Raw genomic sequence first — 20,826 nt, 5'->3', positions numbered from 1 at the left:
AACTGCAAAGGTTGAGAGCCACTTCTTTAGGAGATCACACTTGTTACTTAGTTGATGAAATCTAATTATAGAATATGTAACTGTTTTGTGGTTTGTGCCCTTTTCTTTGGCAGACTGCCCTGAAGTTGGCACTCACACTCACGAGCTACCTCTAAACAGCTTGACTATAATGTCAAAACAAAGCCACCAGGTCACAGCCATTTTCACTCTTTCCCTGGCCCAATGACTACACCACGTCGATCAGAGTGACAATTCATAACAAGAGATAACCACTAGGCCAGGGAAAGAGTGAAAATGACTACAGCCTGATGGCTAGAAAATTCACCTGGGATGTGGGAAACCCATTTTGAAGTCCCTGCTTCACTGAACTACTATTTATACATAATAGAATAGTTTCAGCAAGTCCAGTAATTAAAACATATTCAGACATGCATATGTCATCAATATAATGTACAAATTTCAGATCAAGATTTTGTAAAGATTTACATGCATAAAAATTTTGAATTAATTAAAGAAAACTGGCTGGCATTCAATAAAGGATGGTGTATTTGTATTTTTAAGTATAGCCAAAACACAAGAGCGTGAACCTAAACCGGGGCTTGTCTACACATACAGCGCTGCAGCAGTGCAGATGCACTGATGACCACAGTATGTTTGATGAATATTCCCTGATGGGAGAGAGCTCTTCATGAGAGGCAGCAGCTATGCTTGGCTAGCTAGCTAAGATAAGACCCCAAACATAGCACTGTCCATAGCACCAGTACGTACATCATATAATGTGTCACTCAGAAGGATGGCTTATTCACACCCGTGAGTGATATAAATTATGACGTCATATGCTGTACTGTAGACATAGTTCTAATGGAAATAAAATAGCAAGCGAGAAGGGTTATTTTGAAGATTTAAATAAACTGGAAATCGATAACTTAAACAAGCTAAAAGCAAAAGCATTTAGGTTTTTGTTTTTAATCTGAAGCACTTAGTCTCTGGGGCCACAAAGATGAATGACCATTCTCTCATGAAGAGGTAGTGGCGTTTTAGGTCCAATCCACATTGCAGTAACAACTATATCCACTAAGGCAATCAATAACATTGCAGTCTAAAAGGTAAAAAACTGAAAATAGAAGAAGAAACTCAAACAATAGCTACAAACAGAAAATAAGCACAGAATGGAAAGTTTACCAAGGAAGCGTTCTGAGTCCAACAATACAGATTAATTGGAGACCCTACATTTATTTTAGAAAGGGAAGTAATGAAAGCAGGGGTGGAGAACCTTTTTGGAGTCAGGGCCCACTGACCCACAGAAAAATAAGTTGGGGGCCACACACACGAGAAGAAAAAGAAGCCCTCACTAACGTAGCCCCATATTCCCCTTGCACACCAGAGCCTAGGGGGGGCCCAGCCTTGTAGATTTTGTATGCTCCCACAGGAGGGTAGTGGGAGGGGGGTGGAAAGAGGGCTAGAGCGCCAGCACAGGCTCCCAATGGTGGCAGGGGCCCTGAGCCTTGGGAGCCGGATCCAGGCCAGCTTTGATACTCAATCTCTCATTACTATAGTTTTACACATACAATATGTTCTTAGATATTCTACTGAACATGTAAAATAGGTTATGATCACACCAAAGTATTTAAAGTAATTTCCTTGGCTCCTTGAGAGGAGTGAAGCCTACGAAAATATAATTCATTATGTAACCACGAAGAAAGTAGCTCTCACAACATTAAAATACATAACAAATATGTTGAATTTTTATAGCTAATTTAACCCTCGTCCCCTTATTTACACAATAGTAACTGTGGTTCAAGTTGTGTTGTCCATACGTACTTCGCTTCTGGTACATATATGTACCATGCATTTTCAATTGGAATCTTTTAGCCAACAGCACCCATTGGGGCTTCACCCTCATGCTCTCATGCTGAGGGAAAAGCAGTCTCAATCACTCTTCAATTTGCTTTGCCAATACAGAATCCACATGTGAGAAAGATTACAGAACATATATGAAGAATACATCTTAAAAGAACCCAGTTATTGTAGGTTAAGTAAGAGTTTTCTTCTTGGAGCTACTGTCCACATATCTTCTGCTTCTGGTGAGTCACAATCAGTAATTTGATGTGTACAAGATGGGTGCTGCAAGTCGATTTATATAAGGATTTCCATCCAGCTCTGCAAAAACACAACACCTGTTCTCAACACCTCAACTAAGGAATAACATCTCGTAGAGGTATGGACTGACCCCATGGTGCTGCTTTACAAATCTCAGAAACACGTCTTTAAACAGGGAAGCTGCAGAGGCTGCCTGAGGATTTGTGGCATATGCCCTAATCCCTAATTACTGTTAATGCAATTAGTCACCTACTCAGATAACCTCTGGATACAGCTTGGCCTTTTAACAAATCTGGCCATGATGCTGAGTGAGAAGATATGTGATCTTGAAAAGCCTGATAAGAACTGTATATCACCCCAAGTTTCAACAGGCTGATATGAGAAGAAGCTTCCTCTTCTGAACAGAAGCCCTAAATTTGTATGTTCCCAGATGTACTCTCCAACCTATTGCACAGGTATCCAGTTATTGCTTTAGTCAGCAGAGGGCAGGAAAACAGGATTCTGTGACACATATTGTTGTATTCTATCCACCCCTGTAAAAAGCTTCAGGACCACTAAAAAGGGCAAAGGCACATCCTCACATACTGCATTACTTGTATACCATACGTATCTGTGTCCTGTTTACGTCATCTTTTTATACGGTAAATTCCTAAGGTCACGAACTATGTCGTCATACTTTTGCACAGCACCTAGTACATTTTGGCTAAATAAGATGTGCAGTGACTAAAATCTATCAATTCAGGATAAACTCTTCACCTTGCTTAAGCGAAACACCACATTTTATTTTAGCTGTCACACCAGAATATTTTCTCCATCAGAGAAAGTGAAGGAACTAAGCAGATGCACACTTTTAACACCGCTTATGCCTGCTAACATGTTTTTAACTAAGATAGTAATTTGGCCGTAAAAATCGAACTACACATTTAGTGTTAGTAGAATCCTGATCTCTCTTAAGAGTCTTACTACGTCAAGAAGTATTATGTTTTTTTCTCTGAAAAAGTTAGTTACAAATCTAACTTCTTACAGGTATAAATGTTTTACTTTTATAGATATAAGATCTCTACTCTTACATATATTTTCAAACTTAGACTTCACTCCCACAAACATTTATACACTTTAAATAGATAAGTAAGAAATCTATTAAAAAAGTAATCTTCAACGTAACAACTCGTGTTTTTGAAGTTAAAATATGGGTATGCATCTGCAGGACCAGGGCTTAAGGCTCAAATTTTTGAAGACATGCATGTAAAAGTGTGCAAGCATAATTTTATGAAGTAACTCTGCACAAAATGTGTGTGAAATTGCACATGCACAATTATGAAAATTTAAGCCTAAATCTAAGTTAGAATATTCAATTTCATTTCACTTAATTAACACTTTTTTTAGGGGTGGAAGTATTTCAGTACTAGGGTTCTGAACATTTAGTGTACCAGCTGCAGTTCTTTCATAGCAAATCAATGCTGAAGATTTAAGGCATGTATTGTTAATATTTACCGAGAGAACAGAGCAATGGATTGAACCTCTCTCGTCCAGCACTCTCTGGTCTAGCAACATATGCGATCCGGCACGATTTTAGTTACCCAGATGCCTTCTTATTGTGAGTGTGGCCAAGTTTCCCACTGTCCCACAGAGTTTATTTACAGCTACTAGTCCTGGCTCTCAATGTTCTGTGCTGTTACAGGCAGTCCCCGGGTTACGTACAAGATAGGGACTGTAGGTTTGTTCTTAAGTTGAATCTGTATGTAAGTCGGAACTGGCGTCCAGATTCAGCCGCTGCTGAAACTGATCAGTTTCAACAGCGGCTGAATCTGGACGCCAGTTCTGACTTACATACAGATTCAACTTAAGAACCCCAGGCATCCCCAAGTCAGCTGCTGCTGAAACTGATCAGCGGCTGATTCCAGGAAGCCCAGGGCAGGGGCTTCCTGTAGTCAGCCACTGGTCAGTTTCAGCAGCGGCTGACTTGGGGACGCCTGGGGCAAAGCAGCTGGGGTGCTGCTGGGTTGGTCCAGTAGCGCCGCCGCTCCTCGGCGCTACTGGACCAACCCAGCAGCACCCAAGCTGCTCTGCCCCAGGCGTCCTGATTCAGCCGCTGCTGAATCTGACCAGCAGTGGCTGAATCAGGACGCCTGGGCAGAACAGCTGGGGTGCTGCCCAGTTGGTCCAGTAGCGCCCAGAGCGGCGCTACAGGACCAACTGGCAGCGCCCCAGCTGCTGTACCACAGGTGTCCGGAGCAAAGCCACGGAGCACGGGGGCAGCAGGACAGCCCAGACGCGCCGTGGCTGTCCTGCTGCCCTCGGGCTCCGTGGCTTTGCTCTGCTTTGCTCCCCGTCCCCCTGGTCTGCAGACCAGGGGGACGGGGAGCAAAGTGGCGGAACACGCGGGCAGCGGACAGCCCAGACGCGTCTGGGCTGTCAGCTGGCCGGGCGCTCCGCGGCTTGGCTCTGCTTTGCTCCCCCCCCTCCCCCGTCCCCCTGGTCTGCAGACCACGCTGCCCACGTGTTCCGCCGCTTTGCTTCCTCTCCCTGGTCTGCTGGAGACCAGGGAGAGGAACGGCCCCGTTCGTAACTGCGGATCGGATCCGCGTAACTCGGGGACTGCCTGTATTTAGTTCTAATTTATCCCTAAGTGTCTTCTAAGAGCCCAGTAAGCAATGGAAGGGTTGGTGATGCTGCTAAAGCATAAAAAACACGCTTACACTTATCTACTTATGGTCCTGTGCCAATATAACAAAATTTTTTAACAACGCTAACACTTCATTATGAAGAGAGATAAGCCTTGGGTAGGCATATGCTTATATAGGGTCGGGGATGTTAGCAACTAGTCAACAATCCGATACGCAAATGCTTATCGGATAGTCGAGTAGCCACTCGACTAGTCACTTCCCCCACCTTTGCTGCCTCTATCAGAGAGAGGCAGCAAAAGTGGGGGGGAGGGGCGAGGAGCTGGTGCTGGGGGAAACTGGCTTTAAGCATGTTTCCCCTCCCCCCCCAGCACCATCTCAGCAGGGGGCAGGGGAGGCAGAGACACAGCGGGGAAACGGCACAAGCGGGGACTGCTTTAGTTCCTGCTGGTGCCGGTTCCCACTGCCAGCGCTTTAGGGCTCCTGTACATTTCAAAAGCAGAAGTGCCGCAGGGAGCACAGGGTGAGTGGGGATTCAAGCAGTCCCCACTCGCCCTGTGCTCTCTGCGACACTCTCTCCCCTTGTTGCCTCTCAGAGGCAGTGGGAGGGCAGGAGCTGGTACTGGAGGGAGCCGACTTAAAAGCCGGTTCCCCCCAGCACCATCTCTGAGATACCACCTGCCCCACCCCACTGCCTCTATCAGAGGGGGAGGGAGGAGTGATAGGGGATGCTCTTGGGAAGCAGCCCCTGTCTGCAGAGGTCCCACCAGGGAGGTCCCAACTCCTCCTCCCCCAGCCACAGACAGGGGCTGTTGCCAACAAGCAGTCTCTGCTCACAGCTGCCAGGGATGGCCGCCACGAACACAGGCTACTCCGGCACTATACTGTTTGCGGCAGCCAGGGATGGCCATGCACAGGAGCTACTGAACTCAGTGCGAGCCGGGACTGAGCAGTGCCTCTGCATTTTAAATGTAGTTAAAGCCGGTGCACAGCAGCAATACAGGTGGCTCCGGAGCTGGCTGCTGGAGCTACCTCCACTGCAGCTCAGAACAGCAGCGCTTATCGACTCGTATAGACAATACAAATTGTATCATCTATACGATTAGCCAGATAATCATATTAACATCCTTATATAGGGTGTATCAGTACAATCAAATATTATTAAGCAGCATCGCAAGCATTATTCCATTTATTCGCCTCAGCAAAATAAATAAAAATAAAAATAGACCCACTTGCCATAATAAACAGAACTATGCAGCACTTTAAAAACTAACAAGATGGTTTATTAGGTGATGAGCTTTCGTGGGCCAGACCCACTTCCTCAGATCAAATAGTGGAAGGAAATTGTCACAACCACATATACCAAAGGATACAATAAAAAATGAACACATGAAAAGAACAAATCAAATTTCAGAACAGAAGGAGGTTGGGGGGGCGGGGGAGGTAAATGTCTGAGTTAATAATATTAGAGGTGATAATTGGGGAAGCTATCTTTGTAATGGGTAAGATAATTAATGTCTTTGTTTAAGCTTAGGTGTAAAGTGTCAAATTTAAGCATGAATGACAGTTCAGAGGATTCTCTTTCAAGTGTAGTCTTAAAAGGTCTTTGAAGAAGGATGCAGGTAATCAAGTTGTTGAGACAATGTCCTTTCTGGTTGAAATGGCAAGAAACTATCTCCTGTGTTTTGGCAAATTCTCTGGTTTGGCATCTGTCAAGTCCGAAAGGTGCTGGACTAGAAAGGTTCAACCTGTATTTCAAAAATGGAGCATGTCTGTTTCAGTATTAACTAAATGTTAAGGTATCGTTAATAAGCCACTCCACAGGGAGAAGGAAAAGAACTTTCTACAATAGCACCAAAAAAATTCTCAGAATAATTTTTGAGCTTAGCTGACATTCTTGAGAATTGTAAACAGAATTGCAAACTGCATTCCTATCAAAACATGCCAACTACCTCAAAACAAGCAAGCAATAATATTGTCAAACAGATACTTTGCTAAGTTTTTCATGCTGCATAAACCCAGCAAACATAAGAGATTTTACCATACCAAAAGTACTGGTTGACTCTGGTGATGTTACCCACTTCATTGGCTTCTCAAAGGGTACCAGCGGTTTTGGAAATCTCGATGCTAAACATTTTTAAAAGCAAAAATATGAACAAGTAATTCTCTAATTTCTTATATTATTTAAAACCATTCCAACTAACATGATTTGCCTACCAGGGCTGTTATAACTAATGGAAAGGCCTAATCCTGTAAACAAAACTCCCATTGGCTGCAGCATGATTGTCTTTAATAAGATGTTCTTGTGGCAGCATTATACTCTGAAAATTTCAAGACGTAAATAGAGAACTCAGGTGCTATATAAATTTTAAAAAATGGTCTTCATAAAACCAGATTGGACATAACTGTACTCGTTTGTTGCTGAACATAGGGTAAAAATGGACAACTATACCATTTAGACATTTTCTGAGAAGTTTCAGGCTAATTCTGTTTTAAATTACTATTAAATCCTACCCCACTTTTGGTACTCTAAAATATATCAACCACATCCTAGAGAGCTTCTATATAAGAAGCTCCTGTTTTCACAGTTTATACACATTGAACGTACCTTTGGATCAAGTCCTACACAAAACAAATGCAATGCTAGGTGTGCAATTAATTACAATTTTTCACAGATATTTTAACTTGCTTATATGGTACACAATATATTTATTAGAGATAAACATTTAATCTGGCAAAAATAAGACATGTGTATATTGAGAGTAAGAGAATATTCCTGTAAGAAATTTAAAATGGAGTTTCTCAACCATTTAAATTTGCAATTTTATTGTTGGATTGATATAGGGTCTGTATTTTATTTTAGTTTAGTTTAAAAATTTAGAGGAATAGAGGAATCAAAAACTGCTAAGTTGTGTAGCTCTCTACTGCAATCAATGGTAATTATGCAACTAGAAATTAAGATTCTTCAACACCTTAAAAGTAGTATATGTTTGTTCTTTTTAACTTTGCAGATTAATAGTTTCCAAGCTCTCAGCTCAGAAGGCTCATAACTGAGGTAACCAATAAAAGATCATCTTCTATCTCAGTGGTCCCCAACCTTTAGAGGCTCCCGGGCGCCCGGGAGGTGGGGCCACTCACGTGCCGGACGCCCGGGGGCGGGGCCGCGCATCCAGGGGCACGCCAGGGGACTGGGATGCCCTTGCACACGGCGCCGGCGTGTGCTCTAGGGCCGGGGGTGGGGCCGCCCGAGCGCCTTGTGCCGTGGGCCGGCGCTGCTCCCCGAACCACACGCCTGGGGCCGGCACCGGCGCCACTCGAGCACCGCGCGCCCGCATGTGCCCCGGAGCTGAGGCTGCCCAAGCGCCGCGCACCCAGAGCCGGTGCGTGTCGCGCGCCTAGCACCGGCACCTCCTGTGCGCCGGGGGCGGGGCCGGCCCAGGTTGTCGGCGGGCGCCCACGAATGCCCAGATGGGCGCCATGGCGCCCGCGGGCACCGCGTTGGGGACCACTGTTCTATCTTTTCTCTCTTTTCCACCTGCATCTGGTGCTGAGTGCTTTGCAGGCTTTGAGACATGCTGTATCCTTAATGCCACCCACATTTGTAGAGGGGAAAGATTAGCATGAAACCTAATACAGACGATCTTTACTAGGCAAAAGAGTTTCATCTAGGGATGAGAATAGTGAAAAAATACAACTTGATCCTATTTACTTGATGAGATTGGTATAGTGTTCACCTGACAAGAGAAATCAGACTGTGGTCTACATACTAACACAGTTACACTAATACAATTATTAGTTTTTTCATTGTTTTGATAATGGGAAGTTGTGCACATTTTGTGCCTGTACTTAGACATTTATAACCTTTTTGCAAGAGTAAGCTGATTTGATTTGTGCCAGCAGTTCTAATCCAGTATGACAGCAAAATCTCGTATGTTTGCAAAACCTACTAGTGAATGCAAAAGGTTAATTAATGGAATAAACGTGGTTAAGATATTTCAGATGGAAATATGTTTCCTCCACCATCTCAAAACGCTTTCTTTTCTGAGTCTCTAGGACTAGCGTCAAGTCCATGGAACTTCTGTATGAAGGAGGCAGGTACTGCAACTCCTGTGTACCTTGTCTAGAATGTTAACAGTACATACAAACAACAGACATGGATTTTGAACTTTGGCCTATCCTGCTTGTACTTTGGATGCAATTTACACAACACATCACTTTACGGGAATCTAACAATTACTGTTTATGATGATTTATTTTAATATTTCTGTGTGGCGAAGCTTAGCAATGTACATTAATTGTCTTTTTTTTATGGTAAAGAATATAATGGGGAAGCATTTACACCACAACAGAAAATCAGAAGCCCTTCATTGCTACTCTCTGTTGACAGGTACAGCAGTTAGCCCAATTATTAGCAACAAATCTTATTTAACTTTAAATTGTTGTTTTATTTTTAAATACATTCTTTGATAATTTGTTCAAACAGCAGAAGTTGTAGTTAAGGTGTAAATATTATACATGACTTTCTCAGAAAAAGAGAATGTGTAAGTGTATATAACACATACGAAACAGCCCAACCAAGGAGCATTCAGAGTCAAGTCTTGCTTTAGTTTGCTTAGCCTGAAGGGAAAAAGCATTTTTTATCAGAATCATGAGCCTCTGTTCATCCACAAAATTGCCACATCAGATTTTGACTCAATGAATTCAATGTGCGCAGAGCAGATTTGGCCTTTTTGTCTGCCCTAGCCACACCCCTTTCTGATGGCTGGAACTGTGGATGCTGCCTTGTTCAGATAAACTCCATAATAGAGTGTCTAACCAGGGAGAGCTAAGTGAGGGTGAATGGAAATAATCCTCAAGCTTCTCTGCCTGAGAACAACTTGAAAATAATTTCAAAGTTGCAAGAAAAAAAAATATGGTACAGATACAGCACACTATCTAGTGATGTACTGTCAAAATGTTAGCATGGAACGCTTTTAAAAAAAAGTATTCCACCTCAGTTGGCAGTAAGGTAAAATTCTCCCTACAATACTCCCTAAAATTTCAATTCTGTTCTTTTTTCCTCCTCACAGTCTTCCCACCCAGAGCTACATGCTCTCCCTCCACTGCTCCTGTGAGAGGTTCCTCTAGGTCAGTGGCTCTCAACCAGGAGAATACATACCCCAAGGGGTACACACACAGAAGTCTTCCAGAGGTACCTGGGGCATGCAGCCCTCAGGGGAATCATGGGACATGTTTAGGGAACTGCAAGTTCAGAGCAGGCATTAAGAAGAGGTGGCAAGCAGAGAAACTGCCTATAGTCCCATGCCACAGGGATCCCTACAAAGCTAAGTAATGTGCTTCAGTCCCACTGCCTGGGGCTTGAGCTTCAAACAAGACAAGTGAAAAATGGCTCTAGGATCACTCTCAAATTTAAATACAATATTTATAGTCCAACTGATTTATTTTCCAATCGTGATAAATATGAGAAAGTAAGCAATTTTTCCACAGTAGTGCAATGTGATGCTCGTGTCTGATTTTGTAAACAAGTAGTTTTTAAGTGAGACGAAACTTGGGGTACACAAGACAAATCAGACCCCTGAAAGGGATATGGTAGACTTAAGAAAAGTCGAGAACCACACCTCTATCTAGTTCCCTTCAGAATTATTGTTTGGACACTGCCAAGCACACAGACCTGCTGAGTGAGGGCTAAAAGTATAAAGGAGAGTTTCTGTTTTTATTGTTAAGCCCTTTTCTAGATATTATCAACCAATGTAAGCCAATTGGTAGGGCTGGGAAAAGAAAACAATACTGTACCCAGGATCCGCTTCAGCAACAGGGAGCGGGAGGGTACCTACACTTCTGGAACTAACGTGACATCAAACAAATCAGTTATGTTTGGTACGCATTCCCAGGAATTAATCCTGTAAACTCAGCATTGCTGCATGACTGGGGTGGACAGGAATGTATTACATTTTGAAATACAGTGAAACTTTTGTTATCCAGCACTCTGTTAACTGGCATTGCTCCCAGCCACAATACTGTCACATCTTCAGGAGCACAGACCTGGCTTGGTTTACCATGACTGGCTTAACAATGTTTTATTTAAGAAGCACTAATCATCTTTAACTCAGAATAGAAATGTGAGACCAACTGCCTCACACTACAAAACTACCAATATTAAAAACTTTAGTTTGACTATTATTGTCCATTGGTTTTTCCTAGGTTGATGGGACCCTTAGACAACCGAAATTTTTAGATAACCAGAACGCCCTAATCCCTGAGTGTGCTAGATAACACAGGTTTTACTGTAGTAAGAGTTCAAACTTTTTTCACAGGCCCGCCTGTTCGGATCCGTAGATCCTAAAGGTTGTGATGACTCTGATTCATCAGTTTCTGACGCTTGTTCTTCAGTGAAGCAGCAATGACAACAGACAGGTTGTTCCTCAGCTCAGGCCTGCTGATGGAGGGGAGAAGAAGAGGAGGAAGAGGAGGCAGTTGCCCAGGGGCCCAACAATGTAAAAGGACCCAGGGCTGCCAGCCACTGCTATTGCCACATTGGCCAGAGCCCCGTGCCCTTTAAATAGCCACTGGAGCACCACACTGCGTGCTTCATGCAGCTCTGAGGGTTGGGGAGGGGCACACTGCACTCCAGGTGGCACAGAGGACTGGTTGCCGAGCCCCAACCCTTCCACCCGAGCCCGTCCCTTTCAAGAGCATAGAGACACACACATCCCCACCATCTTGCTCAGATGGTGTCCACGGAGACTGCTGGGTTCCCTGCCTTAGCCTCTGCTGTATGTGGAAATGGCAGGACATCTTGCCTGCACCATCTAGCTGCACATCAATTGCTAAACAAATATATTCTTCTTGTCTTGTGCTTGGTAATCAGTTGGGAAACAGTCCCCTTTTGGTTCTTGTTGTTAAGTCTCCCAACTGCTCAGTCTCTCCTCTCTGATGAGAGTCTCTGAGAGGGCACCGAAGAGGTAGTGAATGAAGGGAGCCAAAAACCTACTCTTAACTAGGAATTGTTGGTCTACAAGAGGACAGGTGTATCAAGAGCTGAAGCTTCAGGACACATCAGAAGTCCACAGACATGCACCAAATTTAAGTGTCTGATGACAGAACTGCGCACTCCTTTCATTATTTTCTCATCAAGAAGAAAGCATGTAGTAGCAGCAGGCATGGCAAGTTTAACAAAAATCTTGAAGACTGAATTTCTAGTAGCCTTTTAACCAAAACTGACCCCAAAGCAATACCAAACAGACTAATTAAAATATGTTTCCAGGTCAATTCCTTGGTGTCTTACTATGCAATGAGAAGGCAGACTGAATGCATTACATTACCAAATTCATGTTGACAAATTCTAGGCTCAACCACGGATGTTAAAAAGCAAGTAATTGAGTAACTGCGTAACCACTGAAAATCTCAGCAGTTACATGGTTACACGCTGCGGACTCTGTGGTATAAAGCTTCTACTGCAGAGTTCGCAGCACAGGCGGCTTCCCGGGAGCAAAGCTGTCTGGCCCCACTCATAGGCTAGGGCTACACTGCTGGTTTTTTTCCAGAAGATATGAAAAGCGTGCTTGCATTTGCATATCTTCTTCTGATTCTTTTTGCAGAAGAGGTTTTTCCAATATATGGCCCTGTGTAGATAGGGTTTTTTTTCCCCCAACATTTGGCCCTTTCGCAAGACCCTGTAAACCTCGATTTACGAGGAATAAGGGGTCCTGCAAAAGAAGGTTTTTTTCCCCCCCAACATTTGACCCCATCTACATGGGGCCAAATATCGGAAAAACCTCTTCCGCAAAAAGAATCGGAAGAAGATATGCAAATGCGAGCACAATTTACATATCTTCAAAAAAATGGCAGTGCAGCGGTAGCCCTAGAGAGCCAGCTGCGCTGCAGGCTCAGCAGTATAAGCTTTATATTGCAGAGCCTGCAGTACAGGAAGGCAGGCAGCTCCCTGGAAGCTGGTGTGCACCACAAGCCTGCTTTTAAGCTGGCTCCCAGTGGGTACTGACTCCCGCCTTCTGGCCCTGCTCCTGGGAAGCCAGCTGCTGCTCCTGTGTCAGAGGCAGCAGCACAGGGCGGCAACCAGCTCCCTGGGAGTGGGGCTGCAGGCAGGCACCAGTGTACACTGGGAGCCGGCTGCCACCTCATGCTGTGGGCTCTGACACAGGCAACAGTTATCCTATTACATCCCTCGGTTCAACACAGACAAAATAAAGGGGAGATTGGTGGATCAGGGAAAGTAACTGGAAGATGTGGTAAAAATATCTGTTGCTCTAAAAGTATGTCTACACAGCAAAGGAAAACTTGCAGCTGGCCTATACTAACCAACACAAGCTGGGGCTCAGGCTGAGGGACTGTTTCTTTACTGTGTAGACTTCTGATCTTAGGGTCTCAAATCTCATTCTCAATTACCCCAGTAACTTTTCAACAAGTAGCTAAGATCATTTGCACCCTTTTCCCCACATTACATCATTCTCTTTCCAGGGCTGACATTGTAACCATAATTTGTACGTCCGTCACATCAAGACTGGACTATGCTCTACATCAGGGGTGTCCAAACTTTTTTCAAAGAGGGCCAGATTTGAAGAAGTGAACATGCGTGAAGGCTGTCCCCGCACCCTCAGCCCCAAGGCGGAGGGCCCGCGGGGTCGGAGGCGGGCGGAGAGCGCAGGACACGCCGGCCTCACAGCGGCCCGGGGGCAGGGCGAACCCGCAGCCGAGCGGGGGAGCGGGGCTGCAGACGTGCCCTACAGGGCAGGCTCTAGGACCGCGGAGGCCATGGGCGGCGGCAGCGCGGCCGGAAGCGGCACGCTGGGCGCGCCAGTTCAAAAGAGCGCCAGGGAGCCAGGAGAGGGGGAGGAAGCGGGGGCCGTATTAAACCGGAACACGGGCCGCAATTGGCCCGCGGGCCGGACTTTGGACATGCCTGCTCTACATGGTGCTGCACTTTAAATCCAGTAAGAAGCTAACACTAATTCAAAATGTTACAAACCACTCAGCAAGTAGAGCATCCCATTGTGAGATTATTCCAACAGCTGTCCTGACTACCTGAGGATTTCCAGGTGGAGTGGATGATGCTGGTATAGTGAATACAAATCCCTAAATGACTGGAGGCTGCCTCAAATTAAGTCAAGATTTGTGGAGCTGACTAAGATCCTTCTCATAAGTAGACGTGGCATTCTAATGATGGCCCTTTCCTATGGAATATACCTTCGCCCTCCCCAACCAAAAGAGCCTGGATACACTGACCTTCAGGCGAGACTCAAACAAAATTGAAGGGGGTTTTGGAGACAAATGCTATTTGAGGAGAAATGTTTACTGAGGATGGAGTATCTATTTTATTCTACACTATATGCTCCATTTAGTTCGTCATTCTGTGTGAATGAGGTTCTGCTCAGTCTTTTGTTCATGTTAATTGTGCTTTTAACTAATTCTCAGGAGTACCCAGAGTGTAAGAGAGTACCCTTATAAAATTACAGTTCTAAAACAAGTCATAATTAATTCAAATACAATAAAGATTAAAATGCCCTGATTCTTTTGTTCCTATTTAGTGTTCTCAATACTAAGCTTACAGTTATGCACAGTAGGGATTTTATAGAAACACAGTTATAGACGAAGGCTACCTTGCTGTAACTAGCAGTAATTTAGCAACAAACTACTTAATGCAATCTGTTTTAAGGATGGGAATGGCTAACTGGTTAAGCAGCAGAGGGTTGGAGCAGCTCCCCAACACCCTGGGGGCAGAGGGCTGCTCCAGCCTGGAGGGACCTGCCATGGGCAGGGACTGCTCCAGCCCAGCTGTGGAAGGCGGGTGGGCCACTCCAGCTCAGCCATGGTGGAGCACCGGCCCTGTTTAAGCGGTTAACTGATTAAACAGAATTTTATATCCCTAATCTCTTTATCTCTGTATAAATCCTCAAATATTAGGCTGACATTTTAAAAAAAATCACTTTTCTTCATGTCTTATTTGATCAGCGATTAAAATATTTTGGGAAGTATGCTAAAGAATCCAGCACGCTTCATGGATTGCTTTGCCAAAAGCTAGCAATAGAGCTCCACAAAAGAACTGAATTTTCTCAAAAGGTAGTCACAGAGAAAGCCAGAGGCATTTCAAAAGACTACAACCATAAAGAATAAATATAGCATTCATTTATACATTTACATAACAAAGGTAAAAAAAAAGCATATTATTTCTTCAGTGAAACTGTGATTGTAGGCCTGAAAGTTGTAGCAGTTTTCTATTTACTCACTGCAATGTTTCCTCAAGACTTGCACTTTACATCTACAGGCCATAAAAAGTGCCCTTTGCAAGGACATATATTACAGTACTATCAAAGTCACAGAAAGACCTCTCTCTCTCAAATGTGAGTGATTTCTTTAATAAGTCTCAGTATCTTGAATATTTGCAATAATACAGTTAAATTTTAAGAGTCAGAAATTCAAATTCAGTACTGTTTTACAGGGATTTTGTTGGTTTATTGTTACATCAAGTTTTGAGAACAAAAGATGGGTGAAAATTTTAAAATGTGGTCATCTGCATAGCATCTTCAGAAGCTTATGAAATAACCACACAATGCTTTGACAAACAAACATTATGCTATCCAAGAATTGCCAGGCTGTTCAAGGTGTTGAAAGCACCAGGCACTGTTCCCAATGCAATGTTATGGCACAAAGAGTTTACCTTAATATTTATCTTTAGTACATTTTTCAAGTTACAGTTTTCATGACTCTCCTATTTACTCTACTGCTTTTTAGGTATTCAGGAATAGGAGAGAGAAAACACTGAATTCCTGATAAGAAAGACCTCAATGCTTTATTGAACCAAAACATTAGATCATCATCAAGAAAACTCATACAAGTTAGCTAGAAAAGGTTTCCTCTCAATCATTTCATTTTTTTCTCTACAGTCTATCATTTCACTTTGAGCTGGAACGTCCTGGAGTTCTGAGACCTCCCTAAAATCTGGCATGCCAAATCTCTAAATACCACATAATTTAAAAGCTCAGACAAATATGCCTAGCCTGAAAATAGCGAATTTTGTGTTAATACTTTCCTTTCTGCTTCTATGTTCATTAAATTTGTCCATCTAATATGGTAAAGAGTTAGCTCTTTTTCCCTGACCCCCTTAACAACCCGCAGATAGTATTAATTTAATGGGTCACCTTAAAGCAGGCTTTCATCTCTCTCTCGCTATATCTCTCCCCCAATTGGATGCTGAATTGTTTTCGAGTCACTCATAGATCTTGACTACTTGTGTAGTGTCCTATATCCCAATACCTCCGGGGGGGGGGCTCTCTTCTCTGTTCCTAAAGTCCTTCAGATACAACTTTCTCCACCAAATACGTTTTCTACTACAACGGACAAAGATATGCACCAAAGGAATCGCTGCACTATGCGTGCTGTTCCTACTTTTCTTTTTTTTAAACGGAAAACTTTCCATGAGTAACTCTGGGCCCTGTGTAGTATCGCCTTTCACTCCACAAACCAGCTCATCCAAGGCACCCTGAGGTACACCGCTCAGCCCCACCCACCTCAGGACACATTGGGAAGGGGGAAGCAGGCGATGGGCCCTTTCCATGTCACTTACTTTGGGGGGGGCAAGGTGTCACCCACCGGACCCCCGTCACAAAGCGCTGGCAGCCTGGGCCCCGTGCGCGGCCAATGCAGCGGCAGAACAGGGCGCATTGGCAGGACGCGGCACGGGGCAGGCATCGCATGACTTGAGCGGTGCGCGGGGGGCGCTAGGTCCCGCTCCCAGCTGGAGGGAGGGTCCCAGGGCGCTGCGCGACCAGGGCGGCGCAGGGACGGGGAGGCGCTGGCCCCGCCGGCTGCTCACCTTGCGCGATGGCGATGGACTCGAAGCGGTGCAGCTCCCGCAGCAGGCAGCTCCGCTCGGTGGAGTGCAGGCTGTAGATGAAGTCGCGGGCGCCCTGCGCCGTGTTCAGCGCCTCCATCGGCTCCTTCTTGGGGTGGGTGCCCAGCGCTCGCGGGCGGCCGGGCGGCGCCAGCCCCGAGGCCGGGGGAAGGCGCAGCCCCTCGGAGCCGCCGCGCAGGGTGCCCAGGCGGCGGCTGCAGCAGCGGGGGGCCCGCAAGGAGCCATGGCAGAAGAAGGCGAGGGGGGCCCCCGGCCGCCCCAGCAGCGGCACCGCCCGGCTCAGCCACGCCGACATCAGCAGGCAGGGAGCGGCGCTAGGGAGCTACAATCCCCGCCCGGGGCAGGGCCGGGCACCATCCAGGGCAGCGCCCGGGCGCCTGGAACGAGCAGCCGCGGCCGAGCTCGGCTCCTTCTCCCGCCGGTGACCGAGACTGGGGAGGGGGACGCGCTGATCATGGGCTGCCGGCCGGGAGCCAAGGGGGGGAGGCTTCTCGCTCTCTCCGCAGCCGGGCTCCGCGCTGGGTCAGTCACGGCTCCCTGCGCCGCCCCACGGAGGCTCCTGGCAGCGGCACCATCCTCCGGGCCGGGGCAGCTGCAATGGGAACTCCCCGCTCCGCACAGACGCGGCAAACACCGGCGGCGCCCGCGGACAGCCGAGGGGGGCGGCTCCGCGCAGGCGCCCCGAGTGACAGCGGCAGAAGGACGGGCCCGCCGCGCCCTGCCTGGCCCGGCCCCCGCCGCCTGAGGCCCAGCACCGCCCTCTTCCCTCCTCCGCGGGTGCCCGACCCCGGCCTTGCTCCGGAGCGCCCGGGCGGAGGAGCCGGGCCCTGCGCCGCAATGAAAGCCCAGGGCAGTGCTCAGCCGCACCCCCTGCAGCCGGGCACCCTCCCTCTGCTCCCGGCTCAGTCCCCCGCGCGGAGCGGGCTAGTCCTCCCGCTCCACCCCAGCCATCTCCTGCCTCCGTCCCCGAGCGCTGCCCGCGGTGTTTCCCCAGCCTGGGCAGCGAGCGGCGGACAGGGCCCCGCTGCTGCTCCGAGGGAAGCGCTGGGAGGCCGAGGTGGGAGCGGCGCTTTGCTGGCTTTTCGGATACAAAGCTGGAGTTTCTGTCCGGAAGAATAAAGCACGAGAGCGCCTGACCCGCTTCGAGCTTTTCAGGGCAACGTGGGGCCATTATCCCGTGTCGGTTTGTCCAGGGACTAGTCACCGAGTCACACAACAGGGGGTCAGCCCTGTTCCCTTCCCCTGGATTTAAGCCTGAGTCCCATCTCCTTTGAGTGGGCGGCGCTGCCCGGGGGGTGGGCCCGTGTGACCCAACACATGCTCTGAGGGGAACCGAGGGCTGATGCCTGCCGCCCAAGAGGGCTGACCGAGGGGTGGTGTAACACAGCGCACCCGTGGAGTGTGCTTTTTCGCTCCCTCTTGGAGGACGGGGCCTGGAAGAACTAGCTGCAGGAAAGGAGCGTCTCCTACACAGCTCTGAGGAAACGAGCCTGCTTGTTTTTTGTGTCTTACACAGCCAGAGAGAGGGTGTGCCGGGTTTAGACTTAAACACGTGGTTTCTGCTCTTCCCAAACTTGTGCTACTTGGCAAGTATGAATCATCCCAAAACACTTCAGGAGACAGCCCTAAACTAGACCTGTCAAATAAAATCAGATTTTTTAAAAGTAAAGATGTTCTTTCCCTTTAGTAGTAATTACATGACCTAGGAAGCAAGATTGAAAAAAAATTGGACTGTTTAGTCTAAAATAGAGACGACTGAAGGGGGCATGATGACAGTTTTCAAGTGCCTAAAAGGTTGTTACAAGGAGGAGGGACAAAATTGTACTCCTTAACCTATGAAGATAGGATAAGAAGCAATGGGCTCAAATAGGGTAGTTAAACAATGGAATAAATTTCTTAGGGAGATTATGGAATCTCCATCATTGAAGATTAAGTGCAGTTTATACAAACACTTGTCAGGGATGATCTACATAGTGCTTAGTCCTGCTATTAGAGCAGGGGACTGGACTAGATAACCTCTTTAAAGTTCCTTTCAGACCTATGATGCTATTAAATTAGATAAGTAATAGTTTAAGACTGATATAGTGATTTTCATAATCAAAATGTGTTACAAACATCAGCTAACCATTCAGGTTAGTGGAGATGTAAAATTTCAATTACCTGACTAATTGAATAGTCAATGCAATTTGCATTGACTATTCAATTAGTCGATAAGGGCACCTCTGCCTTTGAAGAGTAGCAACAGCCCCAGAGCTGCTTCTACATCAAAGGTGAAAAAGCTGAGGGGAGCGTGGACTCAAGCAGTCCACCATTGGCCCCGTGCCCCCCAAGGCGTTTCAAAGCGGCAGCGCTTCATGGAGCCCGGAGTCAGTGGGGGAGCCCCCAGCTGGGGATCCAGGGCTGCATACAGTGTTCCAAGGTGGCAGACTCTAGGCTCCACATGAGGTGGAGGAAGAGACTAGTCAATTAGCGTGTCGACTATCCGATAAGCATTTGCTTATCCAGTATGATCCAAGAATAATCTTTTTCAGTAAGACACTCTGAGACAATTTTTATGTGTGTCAGTTTTAATGGAACTAGGAAGCTTTTTAAATACAGGATTTTAAATACACTAACATGTAATTTAATATTTTTATTGTCCTGGAAATTAATATTTGCAAAAAAAAAGTGCTGGGCCTAAATTCATAATCAGGAGTGTGGTGTCTAGGCTCTGATAGACTGCAACCCAGTTAATTAGGCCTGCTATTATGGGAAAGTTCCCCAAACAGCTATCGCTGTAAAGTAAGGGCAATTTCACATGATGGACAGCAAGTTCAATGGACCAGTGGTGCCTGGGCTCCAGGAATATTTCTGGCCCAGGATGTGGCTCCAGTAGAGTTTGGGACTGGGCCTCTCCACCAATTCCACCTCCTGTCCCCTGTACTCCCCCCTGCCATGACCTATAATAGCTTGGGGGCCCTTGCGGCCACCACCAGCAGCTCAACATGGCTAGAACAGCTTCCAGCTGCTTGTTTTGAGCAGCTGCTGGCATATCCCTTGCATGGCCCTCATGCTGCCCTCACTCCAAGCGCTCCTGAAGCCAATGGGGATCAGCAGGGACGGTACGTTCAGGCAGCACAGCATACAACCCCCACCCCACCTAAAGCTGGTGCCCCAGGTATGTGCTGTATCCCAGCCCCTCATCTCACATCTCTTACCACATCTTACCCCCTCCTAAAAACTGCCCTCCCACCCTCTCCCACTCCCAAATTCCCTCCCACACTACCCTTCCTCCAGCCTCCAAACTCCTTCCCAGAGCCTGCATCCCCACCTGCACCCTCATCCCAAAGCCCACACCCCTCCCCCATCCCAACTCCCTCCCAGAAGCCTTAGGCAGGTGGGAGGGGGGGAGTTGGGGAGGGATGCAGACTCTCAGGCTTTGTCTACATTGCTGCTTTTGCAGCAAGAGCCTATGCAAATGAAGCATGCATTAGCATATCATTGTGCTTCATTTGGATAATTTATTCAAGTCGTTTTCGTGCAAAAACAAGCAGTGTGGATGTGTTTTTTTGCGCAAAAGCCCGTTTTGCGCAAGATCTTTATGCCCCCAAAAAGGAGGTATACTGATCTTGTGCAAAACAGGGGTTTGGCGCAAAAAACCCATGTCCACAATGCTTGTTTTTGTGCAAAAAACCCTTGTGCAAAAACAGCTTGAATAAATTATACAAATGAAGCACGTCGATATGCTAATCCATGCTTCATTTGCATAGGCAGGGCTCGACAGATAATACAATCTACTCGCCCATGGCGTGTAGATTGTAACCCAGAAGAGCCGGGTTTGGGTGATCTGCGCATGCGCAGAACAATCTGAGCATGTGCAGATCGCCGGACAGCACAGCTGACAAGCGGGGCTTGCTGCGGTTCGGCGAGCCCTGTGCACAGGCACTACCGGCCGGCAGTGTAGACGTAGCCTCAGCATTCTGGGCACCATCAATTTTTATACAAACCAGCTGCCTCTGCCTCACATGTGCCAATCCTCTCTCCCAGGCAATTGCTGTGCTGCAGGGATGCTGCCAGTTGTGCACTTGCTATGGTGGTGACCATATGCCTTCAGATTCTAGGTGGCAGGACCCTTCTTCCCAGCAGCACCCCACACACACACTCCATTGGGGTTATGATCTCACCCAGGTCTGGCCTGCAAGGCTCCTTGGCTAGTGATGTGTCTCTGCACTGGGCCCTCTGCCCAAGGACTCTCTC

At 46.7% G+C, this 20,826-nt stretch overlaps 1 protein-coding gene across 2 annotated transcripts in view; it reads right to left on the bottom strand.

The window, feature by feature from the left end:
- The window catches only part of TMEM65 (transmembrane protein 65), a 52,747-nt gene extending 35,403 nt beyond the window's left edge, over positions 1-17,344 (bottom strand). The window contains exons 1-2 of one of the 2 annotated variants that reach the window (XM_075920159.2): positions 16,552-17,344; positions 6,771-6,851 (exon numbers count right to left, since the gene is read on the bottom strand). In XM_075920159.2, coding sequence (XP_075776274.2) covers positions 6,771-6,851; positions 16,552-16,885 — 415 coding nt within the window. In that variant the 5' untranslated portion in view covers positions 16,886-17,344. The remainder of the gene's footprint in view (positions 1-6,770; positions 6,852-16,551) is intronic. The other variant, XM_075920160.2, reaches the window with a different exon arrangement.
- Between the last annotated feature and the right edge of the window lie 3,482 nt (positions 17,345-20,826).

The sequence above is a fragment of the Pelodiscus sinensis genome, chromosome 2, assembly GCF_052426305.1.
Source record: "Pelodiscus sinensis isolate ZL-2025 chromosome 2, ASM5242630v1, whole genome shotgun sequence".
NCBI lineage: Eukaryota > Metazoa > Chordata > Testudines > Trionychidae > Pelodiscus > Pelodiscus sinensis.
Note: the sequence above shows the minus strand (reverse complement) of the source record. Positions and strands in the feature narration are given on the sequence as shown.